At 39.6% G+C, this 19,894-nt stretch overlaps 1 protein-coding gene across 2 annotated transcripts in view; it reads left to right on the forward strand.

Annotated features, from left to right (window-relative positions):
• The window catches only part of PFKFB4 (6-phosphofructo-2-kinase/fructose-2,6-biphosphatase 4), a 66,836-nt gene that overhangs the window by 18,270 nt on the left and 28,672 nt on the right, over nucleotides 1–19,894 (forward strand). For both annotated transcript variants that reach the window (XM_044683936.1, XM_044684001.1), the window contains exons 2-5: nucleotides 2,270–2,386; nucleotides 4,382–4,478; nucleotides 17,543–17,609; nucleotides 19,206–19,280. In XM_044683936.1, the coding sequence (XP_044539871.1) occupies nucleotides 2,270–2,386; nucleotides 4,382–4,478; nucleotides 17,543–17,609; nucleotides 19,206–19,280 (356 nt within the window). The remainder of the gene's footprint in view (nucleotides 1–2,269; nucleotides 2,387–4,381; nucleotides 4,479–17,542; nucleotides 17,610–19,205; nucleotides 19,281–19,894) is intronic.

Here is a 19,894-nt window from a genome sequence, read left to right on the forward strand (position 1 = left end):
TCACCATGCTTTGTAAGTCTGCACTGTTTGTGTGTAATATTGTGTGATAAGAGTTGACCTCATTAAGCACCATAAGGACAGGAACTATCTTATCTAAACTCTGAATCTCTTCCAGTGCCTTGCATAGTTCTCTGGGCTCAGAAAGTGCTTAATCAATATTTGTCTGAATTATATTGTGTGAATGTGGCTTAACAGCATCTCAGAGTCGTTTGCTTGTCTTCCAATGAAAGGTATGAACGAGCTTTCTAGCTCTAATCCCATTTCTCAACTCTCTATGAGCAAATGACTGGCTGTTTCTGTTGATCATCTGAAACCTGATGATTTCCTCACTGGTAAAATCAAGATCTGGTAGCTGGAGGGCCTAGTTCATAGGCTTCTCAGTTTAGAATGAGAAGGGACCCTAGAGCTCATCAAGGCCAACTCCCTTATTTTACGGATGAAAGGATGGGCTCAGAAAGTTTGTGCTTATCCAAGGTCACACTGGTTGTTAAGTATTAACAAAGTCAGAATTACAACCCAGGTTCCAGTTCCAGATTGAGTCTTCTCTCTACTGTGTCATGGAGGATTGCATGAGATAATGTATTAAAACTGCTTGACCAGCCTGAGAAGTGCTCTGTGAACTAATGGATGGGGGCTGAGGGGGGTGGGTAGGTATTTAATTCACTGATTAGGGGCTGGAGAAACGGTGTAATCGTTCATTCTTTGCTTCCAGAAAAGCTGAGACAGAAATGCAGTCTTTATGCTTGGAGAATAGAGTCTTCATTCCCTCCCCCTAGTTCAAGGCTTTCACCATTTGGCCCCAGAAGGCCATTCATTGCTTAACTTGTTTTTCTTCCTCCGGAGTCAGTTGTGGCATTTTTTTTTTTTTTTGCAAGCCTTATGAGTAGTTTATGCTCTGCTTCTGGTGGAGCAAGTGGTTCTCCCTGACCATGATGGAGCAAGTGCTGCCCAGGGGGCCCTCCTAGTGTCTCCACTCCACCCCCAAACCCAAAGAAAAGGATGGAACAACTGCTGCTTTTGGCTAGGAGAGCAGCCAAGGGAACTGGTGAGGGAACCCAAGGGAAGCATAAGGGCCCTAATGGCTTATAGCTCTTCAGAGCCTGAGGGATTGTCTTATCTAGCCAAGCAAGTTACCAAAAAAAGAAAGAAAGAAACCTTGAGGCCCTGGGAAGGGATTTCTCTGCTCCCCCCCCCCCCCCTTTTCTTAGGGAGTTAATGACAAAGCCTGGATGAATGCCTACATTTCCTGGTCTCTAGGCCAGTGTTATTTGCCTTGCACCACACCTCTGAGGAAGAAGAGGCTTTGGCCTATGCTGGGGAGGTAGCCTGGCCTGTGCCTATCTGTAAGGAGCTCCTTGGAAAAGATAATTCCTCGGAAGTCACCAATGGCAAGGAGAATCCTTGAGAATATCTAGTTTCAGTCCCTTAGGCCCAGAGAGAGGAATTTCCTCTGGTTCAAGGCTCAGGAGAAAGACCTAAATAAGTGGGAACTGAAGAGCTTACGGTGAAAAGTGAAGACTTCTAGAGGCAGCTCTCAAGAGTTTGGCATACTTGACATATGTAAAACCCAGTGAAATTGCTCATTGGCTATGGGAGGGGGGTGAGAGGAAAAGAACATGAATCAGGTAACCATGGAAAAATATTCCAAATCAATTAATTAAATAAAAATTTTCAAATCAAGGGTTTGGCATATTGAATGGGATTTGGGGAAGTAAGTCTTGTTGGGAAGGCCACCCTGACACTTCATGCAAAGTTAAAGCAACATCCAACATCAGCATCCACAAGGCTAGAGAGGGAGAGAGGAGAGAGGAAGGGAAAAAATGAGAAGGGAGTAAGGTTAGTGACTTGGAGTGTATCCAAGGGGTATGAGCAGCCATGTTGCTTTTCCCAGCCCACTGTCCTGATGGGTTGCCAAGTTAGGGAAGGTTGGAGGAAAGCAATGAGGAAGGGCACCCTGATACAGTGGCTTTTCCTGCCCGGCCAACCTTAATAGGATCTTGGTGACCAAGGGACACTTGGGTTCTTGACCTATTATTTGCTTCTTTAGGTTTAATCTGTTGATGATGTGGGGGCCTCTCAGTGTTGGGTGCACAGGATTGAAAGACAAAATGTAAATGTTACTGTGTATACACCAGGTGGACATACATGGGGACATGCTAGGAAGGGCCCTCAGTGGGCGTGAAAGACTAAGGCTGTTCTAGCCTGTGACCCCAAAGCTTCCTTCCTGTGGCAAGAAGAGACACTGACCATCTGTCTGTCTGTCTTTCAGTCTGTGTCACTAATTGCCCCACGCTGATCGTCATGGTGGGCCTGCCAGCTAGAGGGAAGACCTATATCTCCAAGAAGCTGACACGCTACTTAAACTGGATTGGTGTCCCAACCCGAGGTAAGGGCCGGGGAAGCCTCGCCGAATGTCTTCTCCCCTCTCTGAGCTGGACTCTCATTATTGGCGCTTCTCAGAGGAAGCAGCTCCCCATCTGGACGATCTTGTCGGGCTTAGTTGTCAGCCAGGGGGCTGACGGTCTCAGGGTTTGGGTCATCACAAGGATCAGGTTGTGAAAACTCAGACATTCGCTTCTAAGTCTTCCCTAGGACCATCTTGAAACCAAGGGCCTCCGAAAGGTTCGTGGGTTCCTGGGTAGACTTACTTCCTCCATTCATAAGCTGGAAACCTCCCAGGCAGGTTGCTTCATTGCTTAGAGGCCAAGCTTCTGAGAAGTTTCTCCATATTTAGGTTGGCTGGCGGGAACCCAAAGTTATTCTGTAACATGATGAGACACAAGGGGAACACTTCTGGAAACTTTCCATTTTATTAGGAAAATAATTTTCTTCTAAATGTATTAGAAGTCAAAGCTGTAGGCCAGAGCTAAAATTCCTGCACTACGTCATTGTTTACAAACTAGGCTTGGAACTCTAATGGCTAATCCACCCGTCCACCATGACAGTATCAGACATACTGACAAAGTGCCCTGCCCTCATGCAGGATCCTGCAAAGAGGCCCTTGAAAACCTTCAGGGGGAAGACTTCCTGGATGGTGGACATACCGTGTCCTGGATTTATCCTTTAGGTCTAGACAAGTCTAGGCACCTTCTTGGTCTTGGTGTTCAGAAGGGTTGGGAGGCATCATTGTTCCTTGGGAAATGTTTCACACCTGGAGGCTTTGACTGTGAATCATAAGTTGCTTTGGGGGATCCTAGAGTTGAGAACACTGAAGGGTGCCAGGCTGGGGTTGGGGGACAGAGTATGAAATTTGGAATACACACATCCTGGTCCCTGGTGTGAGGGTCAGACCTGCATGGTTCTGAGTCATGGAGAAATGTCTCTGCTGATTTGGGGTAAGCTGGAACAGGCCCCTGCCCTGTGGCCCTGATTAGAGCCATGATTCTCCTATACTCAAGAGCCTGTGGTCCATATAGACACCTTCAGTGAGCCAGGTGGACATCCTGGAGGAGGCAATGCAGACCCTGTGTAAAAAAGATGGGCACCAGGGATGTTAAAATATAATCTAAATGGTTGTGGGTACACACACTGGGTTGAAGGAGAGATAGGACCAGGATAGGGAGACCAGAATACACAGCTAAGCTGCTCCTAACTGACAAGAATGGCTGTTGGCCAACTGTCAGCCAGCTCACCACTAGACCAGAATCTTTGAAATCAGCAGGCAAGGTAAAAGGTTTTAACAGTTTTAATTATGTTCAACTAAATAAAGGTGGGATAGGGAATTCTACTCTAAAACCTAAAAGGCAAAACCACAGGGCAAGGGGAGGACTTCTCTACTCTAATCTTAGTGATCTAAGGAGGCAGAGCCCAAAGGAGCAGTAATGGAGTCTCTGGGAGGCTGCTTCAAACCTGGTTCCAGTCAGGTTTGACCAGCACAGCTAAAGGACCTGTGGGTGGCTTTGAGGGTTTCTCATGGGTAATTCACAGATGATCTCAGGATGGCAAAAGCCAAGGTGGTCCAAGGTATCCAAGTAGAGAGAGCGGGCTTGAGATGCTCTCCACCAGATCCCAAACTCCTCCTCCCCTTGGTGCTGCTCTGTAGTTCTTGTCCACCTGCTAGATGCCACCACCACTCAGGATCCCAGGGAAATCAGGATGTATGTCTGAGATCTCCCAGGACTAGCAACAGTTTGTGCCAACCACTAATGGAGTCTCGCTCAGGGCACAAGCCCACTTCCTGCTCCTTCATTCCATCTTGGAATGCTCCAGCCCTTCCTGCTAGGTCAACCTTAATACTTAATTAATTACTAACTAATCTTCCTCACAACACCTGCCTCCAAGGAGGGGCTGAGTCCTATACAGTGGGGTGAGGTGGTCAGTCAAAGCGCTTCTGAGAACTTCCACTTGCCCTACTGTTTTGAGACTTTCTTTTTCATTTCAGAATTTAACGTTGGCCAGTATCGTCGAGACCTGATGAAGACATATAGATCTTTTGAGTTCTTTCTTCCAGATAATGAAGAAGGCTTGAAAATCAGAAAGTAAGTTAAAGGCTTTTTTTTTCCTAGTGGAAGATTGAGAAAGAGGAGCAAGGGCTAGGCTTGCTAGGAAGATTCCTAAAATTCACCTTTGATTTGGTGTTAAGGTGAGAGAGTCCTGTCATCTTGCTCTTGTTGCATGACTGATCCATCATTTCTTACCCCAGTTCTTGTTTTCTGGGCTGTTCTTCATCAGTAAGTTGTCAGTCTGTTCATGCATTGATCTCTTGTGACCTTTAATTCTTTGAAGACCATGGTATCGCATGACCTATAGCTACAGAGCAACACCAACTGAAGAATCTTGTTAATAAAAAGATGAGAAGCTTGGCATCATTAATATTTTTTTGTGAAAATAATCTTCCCATACAGATAGGGCATTCTTGGTGAAGGTTTGAAAAGGGAACTGGCAGGCTTTCACCAACAATATTTCCTAATATGCCACATTTTTTAAAAAACCTTTTGTCTTAGAATTAATACCAAGTATCATTCCCAAGGCAGAAGAGTAGTAAGGGCTAGGCAAGAAGCCATTTTTACCACCATCTATTACAAAAGGACCTGACCAGGATGGAAGGCACCATTCCCGGCATCCCTACCCCCACCTCCAACTGAGGTTTTTCAGGCCATAGGAACATAGTTTTAGGGCTGGACGTGACCTTAGCAGCCATTGAGTCTGTTGCTTTCCAGTTTTCTTTTTCTTTCTTAAAAAACCTTACCTTCTCTCTTAGAGTTAATATTAAGTATCACTTCCAAGGCAGAAGAACAGCAAGGGCTAATCAATGGAGTTTAAGTGACTTGCCCAGGATCAGGCAGCTAGGAAGTATCTGAGGTCAAATCTGAACCCAGGACCTCCTGCCTCCAGGGCTGGCTTTATTCACTGAGCCACACAGGTGCCCCAGCTCCATCTTTTATTATCACACACTTGGCTGAAATAATAAAGAATACAAGGTTCCATTGTGCTTATTATTTGCTAACTATAAGAACTTTTTTATTAAACTATAGCAAAAATGCTACCTTACAGACTTACCTTTATCACAGTGAAAAAGGAATCCCCTATATATCAGGGGTTCATTAACTTGGGATTCATGAACTTGTTTTTTAAAAAATATTTTGCTAGCTACTTTAATATAATTGGCTTCCCTTGTAATTCTTTTTATTTAATTTAAAAGTTTCATTTTGAGAATGATTTTATCAGTTTCACCAGTCTGCAAAAAATTGTCTGTATGATTTAGAAAAAGGTTAAGAATTCTTGCTATAGATAATGAAGTTCTCCACATGCTTCTCTTTGCAGATGAATTTGTACTGATTGTACTACATTACAAAGCCTCCTAAATGAGAGCCATAGTCATTTAAAGTCATTTGATTTAATTATTCACATAAGGAAAGCCAAATGGATGAAGAGTGACAGTGATTGATGGTAGGATGGGTAGCTCATAGAGTTGGTCTCTCAGTCTTGGCAAATATCAAACTGGTCCATCTTTTTAGAGGTTCATGAGGATAATGTGCAAGAGAGTATGGAAGAGAGTGACCAAGAGAGTCTGGGAAACAGGGCAACCATTCTTTAGGGCAGGGTCATCCAGTCTTCTTTCCTTTTCCATTCTTTGTGAACAGTGAGCCAAGTCCAGAATTGAACAAGAGAAAGAGAGTTAACTAAATTGATTTGGGGAATCACCTGATGGTTTGACTAAACAAATGCATAAATCTTTATTTTAGAGTGGCTCTCAGGTCAGGTTCAACTTGGGGATAAAATGAGGCACTCATAAGTCATTGAACACTTACAAAAGGCAATTTACTTTTACCTACCTCAACAAGGCTGTACAACCAGGTATAGTAGCACCTAGCTTTTCCATACAAAGGATATAGAGCAGATAAACACACCTTTGCTTTGCAAAGGTGGGGGGAGGTCATATGGTCTGGTGTAGACGGTAGGAGATAGACTTCTTGACCCCCTTATTCTGCAGAAACATATCCTGCATGGTCAATGTCTAAAATTTTTTTTATTTTTTATTTTTTCAATTAACACACACTTATTTTTTATCTCTTTCACTTTACCTCCATTGAATGAAAGAAATTAAAATAAAACTCTCATAACAAATACGTCCAGTGAGGCAAAATAAATTTCTGCATGGCCAAAAAAAATATATATCATCAAGAATAAAGCACTTGGGGGGCAGCTGGGTAGCTCAATGGATTGAGAGCCAGGCCTAGAGATGGGAGGTCCTAGGTTCAAATCTGACCTCAGACATTTCCCAACTGTGTGACCCTGGGCAAGTCACTTGACTCCCATTGCCTACCCTTACCACTCTTCTGCCTTGGAGCCAATACACGGTATTGACTACAAGTTGGAAGGTAAGGGTTTAAAAAAAAAAAAAAGAATAAAGCGCTTGTTCATTTACATCTGAGCCAGAGTAAAAGGAATATTACAATATGGAAAATGGAAGCTACATTAATAAAAGTCATGGAAACCAGAGATGAACTCAGGCTTATAGCAATAAAAAGCAACCAGTAATAAATAAAAAGCAAAATCACAATGAAAAATGAAGGTATAATATGTCTTTTTCATGCCATTAATCCTAATATGTATTCTTAAAGTGGAAGAGGAGGAAACTTTAAGCTTCTAGAGACTCCCTGTTTTTCAAAACTTAAAAAGCCAGCTCTACCAGAATTAAATGCTCCATTAAGATCAAAGAAATCAAGATAACTTTGGGAACAAAACTACAAGGAAGCAGATCTTTTAAAAGACAGGTCACTGTCCTAAGATAAAACATATTTTTTTGAGGCATATGCAACATTCTAAGACCAATTAAAGTCCCCAACAAATGTTTTCATGCTTTATCTCTAGTGAGTACAGAGGCAAGAACATGAAGTTCAAGTTGTATAAACATAATTCATCCAGGCCAAAATGGCCTTTTTCCTAATAACAATGTAATAATTGTTTATTTAATAGTAATTTAACTTTAGTTAGTAACAAATATCCAGGCAAAATGATAAAGATGAAAATTATTTAACACTAACAGTAGAAGTGTTGTCCAGAACAGCAGTCCCCAAAGTGATGGCCGGTATCCCATGGGGGGAAGCCTGACCTGGAAGGGTATTGGGTCGCACTCTGATAGCCAGAGGTCAGATTTCACCCCACCTGCCTTGGGGTGGCTAATCATGGTACTTGTCTCCAGTATAATCTTATGTGTCCTTGTCCTCAAATACTCCTCTGCTTCACTTCTTCCTTCTTAGATAAATTCCTATCCACTTCTCTTCCGAGCCAGAGGTTAGCCCTTTAGGGCAGAAGTACCTCGTGGGCTCTCACAATGTCAAGATGAAATCTGCTGTAATTCCCATATCCCTCACCTCCAACGTACTCATCCCCTCATCTCCAGAGTGAGTTGTACCAGAGAAGCAGGAACAAAAAATGTTGCTGCAGTTCAGAGATTCCACATGCTATCCTCCTCCTACTCCTAATCCCTCCCATCCCACCCAATTTCTCACACTTCACACACTGCCTTTGAATGGCACCACCAAAACTGTAGGGTCTATATAGGCTCTTACTTGGTCTCCCTCCCTTTAGAGGTTCCCCTGTCCTGCCTATTTTCCATACAACTACAAAAGTGACTTTCCTAAAGCATAAGTCTGATCATATCACTCACCTACCCAGTAAACTCCATTGGCGCCCCAGGATCAAATGTTATTTTATTCTTCTTAAATGTTTCTTTTTTGTGTTTAAATCTTATAATGTACTCAGTTTTATAGATAAATAAATATAGGCATATTGAGAGTGGTCGAACAAATAAAAAAAATGGAGACCTCTGGTCTAGAAGTCAACAAATTCTCATTTTAAAGGCCTTAAACATATAGGATAGCTGGCTGAACTCTATAAAATTACATACAAAAGCACTTCAGTTAAACTTTTACTTAATAGGGAAATAGCATAAACATCTAATGAATACCAAGTTGCTTATCACAGTAGAGATGGTCTGGAGACACAGGTCAGGTAGCTGCTTAGTCTTGACTCCCAGAGTGGTGAACCCCACAAGATAGAGTTGAGGTGGATCCTGGGGAAAATACTTTACTTTAGGGCAGGATCTGCTATCCAGAACTCCAAGTTCAAAATGTTGATTTTCACCATCCACTCACTCAGAGGTGATCAGGTTGTGGGGAACTAATGCCTACAAACCTTCTCCCCCAAAGAATGGGTTAGCAGAACTGAGCACTGAAGTTGAAATCAGAAGACTGAATGCTGGCCACATTTTTATTAGTTATATGTTCATAAACAAATCACTTGAATACCCTGAGCCACGGTTTCTTAGTCTGTAAAGATAGAACTGATGGGCTTATTGTAAAGAAAGCAATTTGCTGGTGAAGTCAGGATGGGAAGTAGATACAGAGAAAACTCAATCTGCTGTGAGAATCTTCTCTAACCAACCATAAAATAACACTTCAGAATGAATCCTGGAGTACCAGGAGAACCAACAAGGGGACAGAGTGAATCAGTTTTTCTACAGAAAACAACTTGGAAGCTAGTCAGAGAGGGCCTAGTTCACTGAGGTAAGAAGAGAGCACAGCCCACAAGGCCTCATAGCTCACAGAAAGGATTATTGGCACAAGCCAACAGGAAGCCACACACACATATCTGTTCCAGGTTCTGAACTTGGGCCCAAGCCAACTCCAAGACCCTGAGACCCACAGCAGAGCGCCCCATGCCACTCCTTGCAGTTCCAAGCCCTTGGTGAAAACTGCAGTGAAACCTGAACCCTAGTGCAAGACAGTCTATGTTGCACTTGACCTATGGAAGCCCAGAGTGAGGCTTGAAGCTCTTTCCCAAGCCTGAAGGTTGACCCTGAGCCCCAGCATAAGGTTTCTCACAGTGTTCTGAGCCCTACAAGCCATCAGCAGTTCCGGGGAGAGACTGAATCAGGAAAGGTAAATGACTTTCAGAACTCCTACCCTCAAAGCATCATTCTACCTTGGAAGAACTGAAACTTGCAGAAACCCAGAACTAGAATTGAGGATAGCAGCAAGAAAAAAAATGAACTTTAAGAGAGTGCCTTCTCTACCCTGAAATTTACCTTTGAGATAAAAGTAAAAGTCAAGAAAAAGACTGGAAATAGGAATAAGCAAAAAACAAACACCTAACCATAGAAAAATTATCATGGTGACAAAGAAGAACAAGGCATAGACTCAAGAGGGGACAGTCAGATGAAAGCAGCCACATGAAAAACTTCAAAGGAAAATGTGAATTAGGGTTAGGCTCTGGAAGAACTCAAAAAGGATTTTAAAAGTTAAGAGAGGTAGAGGAAAAATGAAAAAGAGAAATAAAAGCAATGCAAAGCAAAAATGGTCAAATGAAAAAGGAGGTTCAAAAGCTCACAAAAGGAAATCATCTCTTCAAAATTAGAATTGGACAAGTGGAAACTAATGACTTTGTAAGACATCTAGAAACAATAAACAAAATCAAAAGAATGAAAAAAATAGAAGAAAACATTTTTTCTCATTGAGAAAAAAAAGCAACAGATATGGAAAATAGATCCAGGAGAGACAATTTAAGGATTATTGAATTACCTCAAAGGCATGATTTAAAAAAAAAAAGCCTAGACATCGTATTACAAGCAATTATCAAAGAAAACTTCTCTGATGTTCTTGAATGAGAATAAAATAGAAATGGAAAGAATCCACTGTTCACCTCCTGAAATAAATTCCCAAATGACCTAGAAATAGTATAGCCAAATTCAAGAGATCCCAGGCCAAGGAGAAAATACTGCAGCTATCCATAAAGAAACAATTAAGATATCATGGAGCCACAATCAGGATTACATAGGACTTAGCAGCTTCCACATTAAAGAATTGAAAGACTTGGAATATGATATTCCATAAGTCAAAGGAACTAGATTTAGAATCCAGAATCACTTTTCCAGCAAAACTAAATATATTCTTTCGGGGGGGGGGAATGATCATTTAATAAAAGGGAAAATTTTCAAGCATTCCTGATGAAAAAGCCAGACATAAACAGAAAGTTTGATATTCAAATACAAAACTTAAGAAGTGTAAAAATGTAAGTAGGAAAGAAAAAATTTAAGGGATTCAATAAGGTCAAACTTTTTATTATCTTACATGGAAACATAATATTTGTAACTTAAATTTTTATCAGTATTAGAACAGTTAGAAAAAGTATACATAGAAGGTCAGGAGAAAGCTAATTAGGATGACATAATATGCAAAAAAAGTGATGAAAAAGAGAATTGCACCAAGAGAAAAGGGAAAAGAGAGCTATAATGGAGTAAATTATCTCATTTAAAGAGGTATGAAAAAATTATTACAGTGAAGGGGAGGATGATGATGGTGAGTTGCAATGCTTAAACCTTACTGTCATAGGAATTAGCTTAGAGAGGAATAAGAACCATACTCATTTAGGTATAGAATCTTATCTTACCCTATAGAGAAGTAGGAGGGGAATAAGATATAGGGGGTTAATAGAAGGAAGGAGAAATTGGGGGCAGAGGGTGATTAAAAGAAATCATTTGTGAGGAGGGACAGAGTGAGAGAGAAAGAACAGGATGAAAAGGAGAAATAAGATGGAGAGGAATACAGTTGGTCTTCATAACTGAATGTGATAAGATGAATTCACCCATAAAATAGTTCATAGCAGAGTAGATTAAAAAGCAGAATCTTGTGATACATTTTTTACAAGAAACACATTTGAGTCAGATAGATATACACAGAGTAAAAATAAGGGAATGGTGCAGAATCTATTGTGCTTCAGCTGGAATTAAAAAAAAGGCAGGAGAAGCAAAAATAATCTCAAACAAGAAGCTAAAGCAAAATCTCTCCATAACCTCCCCTTCCCTGGTAGAAGCTCTTAATGTGTTCTAATTGGGCAGACTTTCACGCCTAGATTATAAGTTCAGCCCCCAGATATGGGTATCAGAGGGGATGGGGATCTTGCATTAGGAATCTATAAAATGTTTGTTTCTGCATCTTCTACTATGGGGTAGGGGGAGAGAAGCTAAAGCAAAGATAGATCTAATAAAAGAGATAAGGAAGGAAATTTTATCTTGATAAAAGGTACCATAGACAATGAAGTAAATAACAATACTAACATATATGTACCAGATGGTACCTCCATACCAGATAGCCTCCAAATTTTAAAAAGAGAAATTAATTGAGCTTCAAGAGGAAATAGACAGTAAAACTATAATAGTAGGGAACTTCAACATTTCCTCTCTCTTATCTAAATAAATCAGACCAAAAAATAAAAAACCAAGAAGTGAAGGAAGTGAATGAAATTTTAGAAAAGTTAAATTTAATAGATCTCTGGAGAAAATTGAATGGGAATAGAAAGAAATATACTCTTTTTAGCAGTTCATGGTATGTAAACAAAAACTGACCATGTATTAGGGCATAAAAGCTTCACCACCAAATGCAGAAATAATAAATGCATCCTTTTCAGATCAAAAAAGAATAAAATTATAACCAATAAGGGTCCATGAAAAGACAAATCAAAAATTAATTGGAAACTAAGTAATCTAATTCTATAAAGGGGCTAAGTGAAAGAACAAATCATAGAAATAATCACTGATTTCAGAGAATGACAATGAGGAGACAGCATATCAAAATTTATGGGATACAGCCAAATTAGTACTTAAGGGAAATTTTATCTCTAAATGCTTACATCAGTAACTTAGAGAAAAAGCAAACCAATGAATTAGGTGTGCAACTAAAAAAAAATTTTAACTCCCTAATTAAAGACCAAATTGGAAATCCTAGAAATTAAAGGAGAAATTAAAAAATTTAAAGTAAGAGAACCATTGAACTATATAAATAAGACTAGGAGTTGCTTTTATTTAAAAAAATACAAATAAAATAAAGCATTGGTCAGTTTGATTGAAAAGAGTAAAGAAGAAAATCAAATAACCAGTATTAAAAATGAAAAGTATGGATTCACTACCAACAAAGAGGAAGTTCAAGCAATCATTAGGAGTATTTTGCCCAGTTATATGTCAATAAATCTGACTATATAAGTGAAATGGATGGATATTTACAAAAATATAAATTTTCCAGATTAACAAAAAAGGAAAGAGAATACTTAAATAATTCTATCTCAGAAAAAGAAATTGAACAAACCATCAGTGAGCTCTCTAAGAGCTCCCCAAGGCCAGATGGATTCACAAGTGAATTCTATCAAACATTTAAAGAACAAGTAATTCCAGTACTATATAAATTATTTGGGGGAAAAGGCGAAGAAAGAGTCCTACCAAATTCTTCTTATGACATGAATATAATACTGTTACCTAAACCAGGAAGAGCAAAAGCAGAGAAAGAAAGTGATAAGTCAATTTCATTAATGAATATAGATGTAAAAATGTTAACTAAAATACTGGCAAGGAGACTATAGCAATATATCACAAGGATCATTCACTATAGCTGAGTGAAGTTCATACCAAAAATGCAGGGCTGTTTTAATATTAGGAAAACTATCAGTATATCTGACCATATCAATAACCAAACTAACAAGATTCTCATTATTATTTCAATAGATGCAGAAGAAAGCAATTTGTTAGATGTTCTAGAAATATGAGTTATCCACCCTTGTCTTATTGTTGGTGAGCCAGATTTATTTATTTCCAGTGGACAATACTCCCAGCAGGAGAACCAATTGCAGGATTCTGCCATAAGGCACTCCCTACTGGTGGGTAGGTCCCCTTTGGATACCAAATTGCAAAATCAGAATGCTTGGTAAACAGAAGTAGTACAAAGGTGTTAGAATGTTGATGGGAATTTCTACTAAGTGTCTTCACTCTTAGGGTATTTTCATCAATGGAACTGGTAGTGATTGACTAAAATCAGAGCTCTTTGGTTCTTTTTTTTCCATATTCATTCTCAGTTTCTCCCAGAATTTCTTTTTCTACCTTTTCTCATGGCAGATGACAGCCCTTCTTATAAATTAATATTTGATCATACAGCAAGCTTTATAACATGGGGTAAGATCAGCCATTGTGACAAATCTTAACCCTGGTGGTCAATATTTCTCAATGATAGTTCCTGTTTCAGAATTTAGCATTTCCTGATCCTTTCTGGGATGTTCTGTAAGCCCTATTACTTCTTAGTTATACTTACTAGGGGAACTAGATTGGTCCACAAAAACAACTTCTGTAAAAGGGCAAGATGTAAAAGCTTTTGTTCATTTGTTGTTATTCATATCCAACTTTTCATGATCCTCTTTGGGGTTTTTCTTGGCAAGATGCTAAAGTGGTTTGCCATTTCCTTCTCCAGCTCATTTGACAGATTTGATCCTGATTCCAGGCCCAGCACTCTTATCATTTACTATTTAGCCATCTCCTGTAAAAAAAGACCCAACAATAAAATACAGTCCAAATTTACAAAGTATATGTAACAAGCAAGGTGACCTACAAGGGATTCTAATTCTTTTTTTCTTTCAAATGAAAAAGGAATTATTGATACCTTTTGTTTCTTCATCATATTCATCTATTTTTGCTTTTTTCTTTTCTCCGTATATCACATACCATCGTATCCCATCTTTGTACTGACTTTCCCCTAAGCCTAAAATTTATTTTTCCTCCTTACTTCTGTGTCTTAGAGTCTTTCATTTCCTTCAAAACACAGGCCAACTGCCACCTCCTGACCTTTCCTAATCATTATTCTGACCAGCTAGTGCCTCCTCCCCTATTTACTGCCCAACAGGTGTTGTTATTGTAATTTAGGCATGTCCAGTTCTTCATGACCCTCACACATCAGGCCCTTCTATCTTCCATTATCTCCCATAAGTCCATCCAAGCTCATATTTATCACTTCTGTGACACTATCTATCTCCATTTCCTTTTGCCTTCAATCTTCCCACCATTGGGATCTTTTTTTTTTTTTAAGAAAAATTTTCCATGGTTACATGATTCATGTTTTTACTTTCCCCTTCACCCCCCCCCATGGCTGACATGCATTTCCACTGGTTTTAACATGTGTCATCGATCAAGACTTATTTCCATATTATTGATAGTTGCATTGGTGTGGTCGTTTCGAGTCTACATGGGATCTTTTCTATTGGGTTCTAACTTCTCATTATGTGATTCAAGTATATAAGCTTTGGTTTTGATATTTGTTCTTCCAGTGAGTAGTCTGAATTAATTTCTTTAAGGATTAACTGATTTAATCTCCTTACTGTCGAAGGGACTCTCAAAAGTCTCCAAAACTACAATTCAAAAGTGTCAGTTCTGTGGCACTTGGCTTTCCAGATAGTCCTACTCTCACAACCATACATTGCTACTGGAAAAAACAATGTTGACTATATGGACCTTTGTTGGCAAGGTGATATCTGTCCTTTTTAGTATGCTGTCTAAATTTGCCATAGTTTTCTTTTCAAGGAATTTCATGACTGTAGTCACTATCTACAGTGATCTTTGAGCTCAAGAATCTTAAATCTGACACAAGTTCCATTTCTTCTCCCTCTTTTTGTCAGGAAGTGATGGGACCAATTGCCATGATCTTGATTTTTTTAATATTAAGCTACAAGCTAGCTTTTACACTCTCTTCTTTCACTCTCATCAAAAGGCTTCTTTACTTTCAGAGTGGTATTATCTGTATGCCTGAGATTATTGATATTTCTCCTGGCAACCTTAATTCCAGCTTTTGATTTGTCTATCCTGGCATTTCTAATGATGTATTCTGCATGTAAGTTAAATAAATATGGTGACCATATATAGCCTTATCATACTCCTTTTGCAATCTTAAATCAACCAGTTCAATCTTTGGTTCTAACCTTTTCTTCTTGACCTGTATCAAGGTTCCTCAGGAGACAAGTAAGATGATCTGATACTCCTATTTCTGTAAAGTTCATACCATTTTTATCTTTTATCCCCATTTTTGCATGAAACCTTGCTGTGATATTTCTGATTTTCTTGAAAAGATCTTGTCTTTCCCATTCTATTGTTTTCTTTTATTTCTTTGCATTGCTCATTTCAGAAAGCCTTATCTCTGCTTGCTGTTCTCTGAAATTCTGCCTTCAGTTGGGTGTATCTTTCCCTTTCCCTTTTTCTTTTTCCTTCTTTCCTCAACTGTTTGTAAATCCTTTTCAGTAGTCATTTCTTTCTTGCTCTTTTTCTTTGAGATGTTTCTTGTTGCTGCCTCCCTATACATTATCACACACCTCTGTCCATAGTTCTTAAGGCATCCTATCTACCAGATCTAATCCCTTAAATCTGTTCATTACCTCCATTTCACAGGAATGATGGTTTTCCCTACTTTTCTTCAATAAGCAATCTGATTTTGATATTGACCATCTGGCGATGTCCATGTATAGGGTTGACTTTTGGGTTATTGAAAAAGAGTTTTTGTTATGACCAACAAGTCATCTTGACAAAATGCTATTAGTCTCTGCCCTGCTTCCTTTTGTACTCCAAGACCAAACTTGCCTATTATTCCAATTATCTTTTGATTTCTTAAGTTAGCATTCCAAACCTCTATGATGAATGTGACATCTTCTTTTGTGTTTTTTCTATAAAATGTTTTAGGCTCTCATAGAACTGAGCTACTTTGGCCTCTTTGGCATCAATGATTGGAGCAGAGACTGATGTTGAATAGTTGGCTTGGATTTGAACAGATATTGTTCTGTGATTTTTGAGATTATACCCCAGTACTGCTTTTATTGACTATAAAGGCTACTCATTTCTTCTAAAGGATTCTTGCCCAGGGTCATATATGTAACAAATACCTAAATTCAATTCACCCATTCTCATTTATTTAAATTTGCCGACACCCAAGATGTAGATGTTAAAACTTTCCTCCTTCTGTTTGACCACATCTAGCTTGCTTTGGTTCATAGATCTTACAATCCAGGATCCTATGTATATTAACCCTTGCATCACTAGACTTTCTTTTTGTCACCTGACACCCACAGCTCAGCTTCCTTTCAGCTTTGACTCAGCTATTTCATTCTTTCTGGAGCTACTTGTCTTCTACTCTTCCCCTAGGAGTATGTTAGACACCTTCCAACCTGAGAGGTTCATCTTCCAGGGTCATATCTTTTGTTATTTTAATATTGTCCATGGCATTTTCTTGGCAAAGATGCTGGAATGTTTGCCATTTCTTTCTTCAGTTCAGACCTTTTGTCTGAACTTTTCTCTATGACCTGTCTGTCTAGGGTAATCTGGCTCATTCCCCTGTATCTATTGGCTATGTAGTTTTACTATAGCCATATGTACTTGTCTCCTTGATAGAATGCAAGCTCTTTTTTAAATTTATTTTATTTTATTGATTAATTATGAAAAAATTTCAATGGCTACATGATTCATATTCTTTCCCTCCCCTCCTCCCACCTCACTCCCATAGCCAACATGCAATTCCACTGGGTTTTACATGTGTTATTGATCAAGACCTATTTCCATATTATTGATATTTGCACTAGGGTGATTGTTTAGAGTCTACATCCCCAATCATATCCCCAACAACCCATGTGGCCAAGCAGTTGTTTTTCTTCTGTGTTTCTGCTCCCATAGTTCTTTCTCTGAATGTGGATAGCATTCTTTCTCAGTCTCTCAGAAATGTTTTGGATCATTGCATTGCTGCTAGTGGAGAAGTCCATTACATTTGATTGTGCACAGTGTATCTGTCTCTATGTATAATGTTCTCCTGGTTCTGCTCCTTTCACTCTGCATCAATTCCTGAAGGTCATTCCAGTTCACATGGAATTCCTCCAGTTCATTATTCCTTTTAGCACATTCTTTTTAATCCTTTTAGTATTCCATCACCAACAGATACCACAATTTGTTTAGCCATAGAATGCAAGCTCTTTGAGGGAAGGAACTGCTTAGCTTTCATCTTTGTATACTCATTCCTTGGCACAATGTGTCACTCATAATAGGCCCTTAATAAATGCTTTCAGATTGGTTGGTTAATTACTTTTATTTTGTATATTTGAACATTTGTTCTTGTCAGAGGAATTTCCAGTGAAATCTGCTAATTTGCTTTAATTAATATTTAAGTGATTGGAGAAACCATTTTTGACAATGCAGGGTTTTTCCCCTTTAATGTAGATCCAAACAGAGTATTCATGGGTATTTTCTCTTTCCCAGACAGTGTGCAGAGGCAGCCCTCCGAGATGTCAGGCATTTCCTCAGTGATGAAGAAGGGCATGTAGCGGTGAGTATAACACCTTCGCGAGGGTCATGGTCCCTTTTCTTGCATGCAAGGGGAGGGTTGAATGTCTTTGTGTAAAAAGCATGATTGTGTAGGGCATGTGTTGGCTTTTGATGCTCAAGTAATCCTTGAGGCAAAACTTCCCATGTTCCTGTCTCTCCCCATGCTATGATGAAACCAATCACCCAAGGAAAGAGGCAGATCAGGCACTAAACTTTCGCTGCCTGGGAAAGAAAAAGGAGAGGAAATGAGGGAGGGAAGCAGTTCACTATCTGACAATCTCAAATGAGGAATTCATCTGTTCTTCTCTGAGGCTGTTCAGCTCTGAGGCTGCCAAACCCCAAAAGCCCTATGGGAAGTGAGGCTTTTCTCTATGAAAGCTATCTTCCTGCTTCTGAGTTATGGGGGAAAAATCTCAGAGAATTAGTATATACTTATAGTTCTAAGGATTGAGAGTTTGGACTCCAACTAATGATGGAATTTTGTTAGGACCTTTTTTCCCTCAGAGTCTGAGGAGGCTGTTCTAACATCTTATAGGATAAAAAGCTTTAATGGTTTCTGACTCAAGTGGTTAGTTGGCTGGGGCTGTTATTCTTGATGTAGTGAACAGAATGCAGGACTTGACCTAGATTCTAATCCTGCCTTAGAAACTTATTCATGGATGAGTCTCTTACCCTTTCAATTTGTTTCCTCCTCTGTAAAGTGGATGTAATATCACAGGGTTGTTGTGATGATCAGGTGAGACAATATATGAAAAGTCCTATCATCATTATTTTTTGTGTGTTTCAGAGCAGAGGCTCTTAACTTGAGATTTATGAACTTGGTTTTCTGATATTTTGATGGCTCTTTTTCAAATATAATTGGTTCCTTTATAGTCCTATGGATTTGCATTTAAAAACATTATGAGAAAGGGTTCATAGATTTCATTAGGCTGCCAAAGGGATCCTTAACACAAAAATGGTCAAGGATGACTCATCTAGAAGTTGGTGTACTCATTCCCAAGCAGGGAACTGGGGGATTGACTATTTAGACAGATCTGCCCCAATCTTAGGATCCACAAAGTCACCCTGGGCAAAGACCCTGTCTCCCTAGATCTGAAAAATTAAGACTTCCCCAGAACTTATCCCAGCCCTTTCCCTGCCGTCTCCAGGCAGTACTTGTCAGCCATGGGACAAAAGGGTCTTGAGACCTATAAGATCATCAAAGAAAAACTATTCCTGGAGTGTTCTGTCAGCTCAGCACTGTCTGCGTATAGAACACCTGCTCTCTGTTCTCATAAATGCATGTGTGTTAATCCTCATTCCAGCCCTGGGGGGAGAAGGAGTTTTTATTTTGACAGAGGATTGAGGAGATGAAGCAGATGGTTCAAACCAGAATCTGCTATGGGAATAGCGTCATTCTTCTACGCTTGAAGCCCTCGCATTCCTCCCCTCCCTTCCATCCCTTAACTAGTTCCCTTCCAATACAGTTTTCTTGGTTGGTGCTAATGTGAATTTTTATTCCCAAACCAGATGTTGAAAGCATGATGTCTGGGGTCTTTTATTGCTGTTTTCAAATGTCAGGGATTATTTGTCATCCTATGCTTCTATTTGTCTCTAGGTTTTTGATGCCACAAATACAACACGAGAACGCAGAGAGACCATCTTTAAGTTTGGAGAGGAGAATGGCTACAAGGCGAGTCCTGGCTGCCAGACTTGTGTGAATTGACCAGTGGGGCCAAGTCTCCAGCCACTAATGCCCCTATGGCTTGTCCCTCTACCAGGGCTCATTTGGGATCCAAACCCTGAGCTAAGAATTCTGGTGCCTCAGGAGGTCCTGCCAGAGCTTGCTTCCTTAGCTGGACTATGACCCCCTCTGGAAGAGAAGTTTACTGCTCTCTGAGATTCGAGGCTCCATCTCTATTAGGAAAGAGGCCTGACCCTGGAAGAAAAGGGCCCTTCCTAGGAAAGAAACTCTAGAGTCTGAATTTTGAGGAAGATGTCTAAAAAGAATCAGGTAGCTAGGTAGGATAGCAAATAGTATGCTCAGCTAAGAGACAGGAAGACCTGGGTTCAAATTCTACCTCAGGTAGTTACCAGGTAGGGTATAACCCTGGACAAGTCACTTGACCTTTCTTGCCTCAGGTTTCCCAGTGTGTAAAATGGAGACCATAATAGCACCTACTTTGCAGGGTTGTTGCGAAGCCCAAATGGGATAAATATGTATAAAGCACTTTGCAAAACTGAAAATGCTATATAAACATTCACTAATATTTTTATTATTAAGGAAGGAAACTCCTACTGTTTTAA

This window comes from Gracilinanus agilis, chromosome 1, assembly GCF_016433145.1.
Source record: "Gracilinanus agilis isolate LMUSP501 chromosome 1, AgileGrace, whole genome shotgun sequence".
Lineage (NCBI taxonomy): Eukaryota > Metazoa > Chordata > Mammalia > Didelphimorphia > Didelphidae > Gracilinanus > Gracilinanus agilis.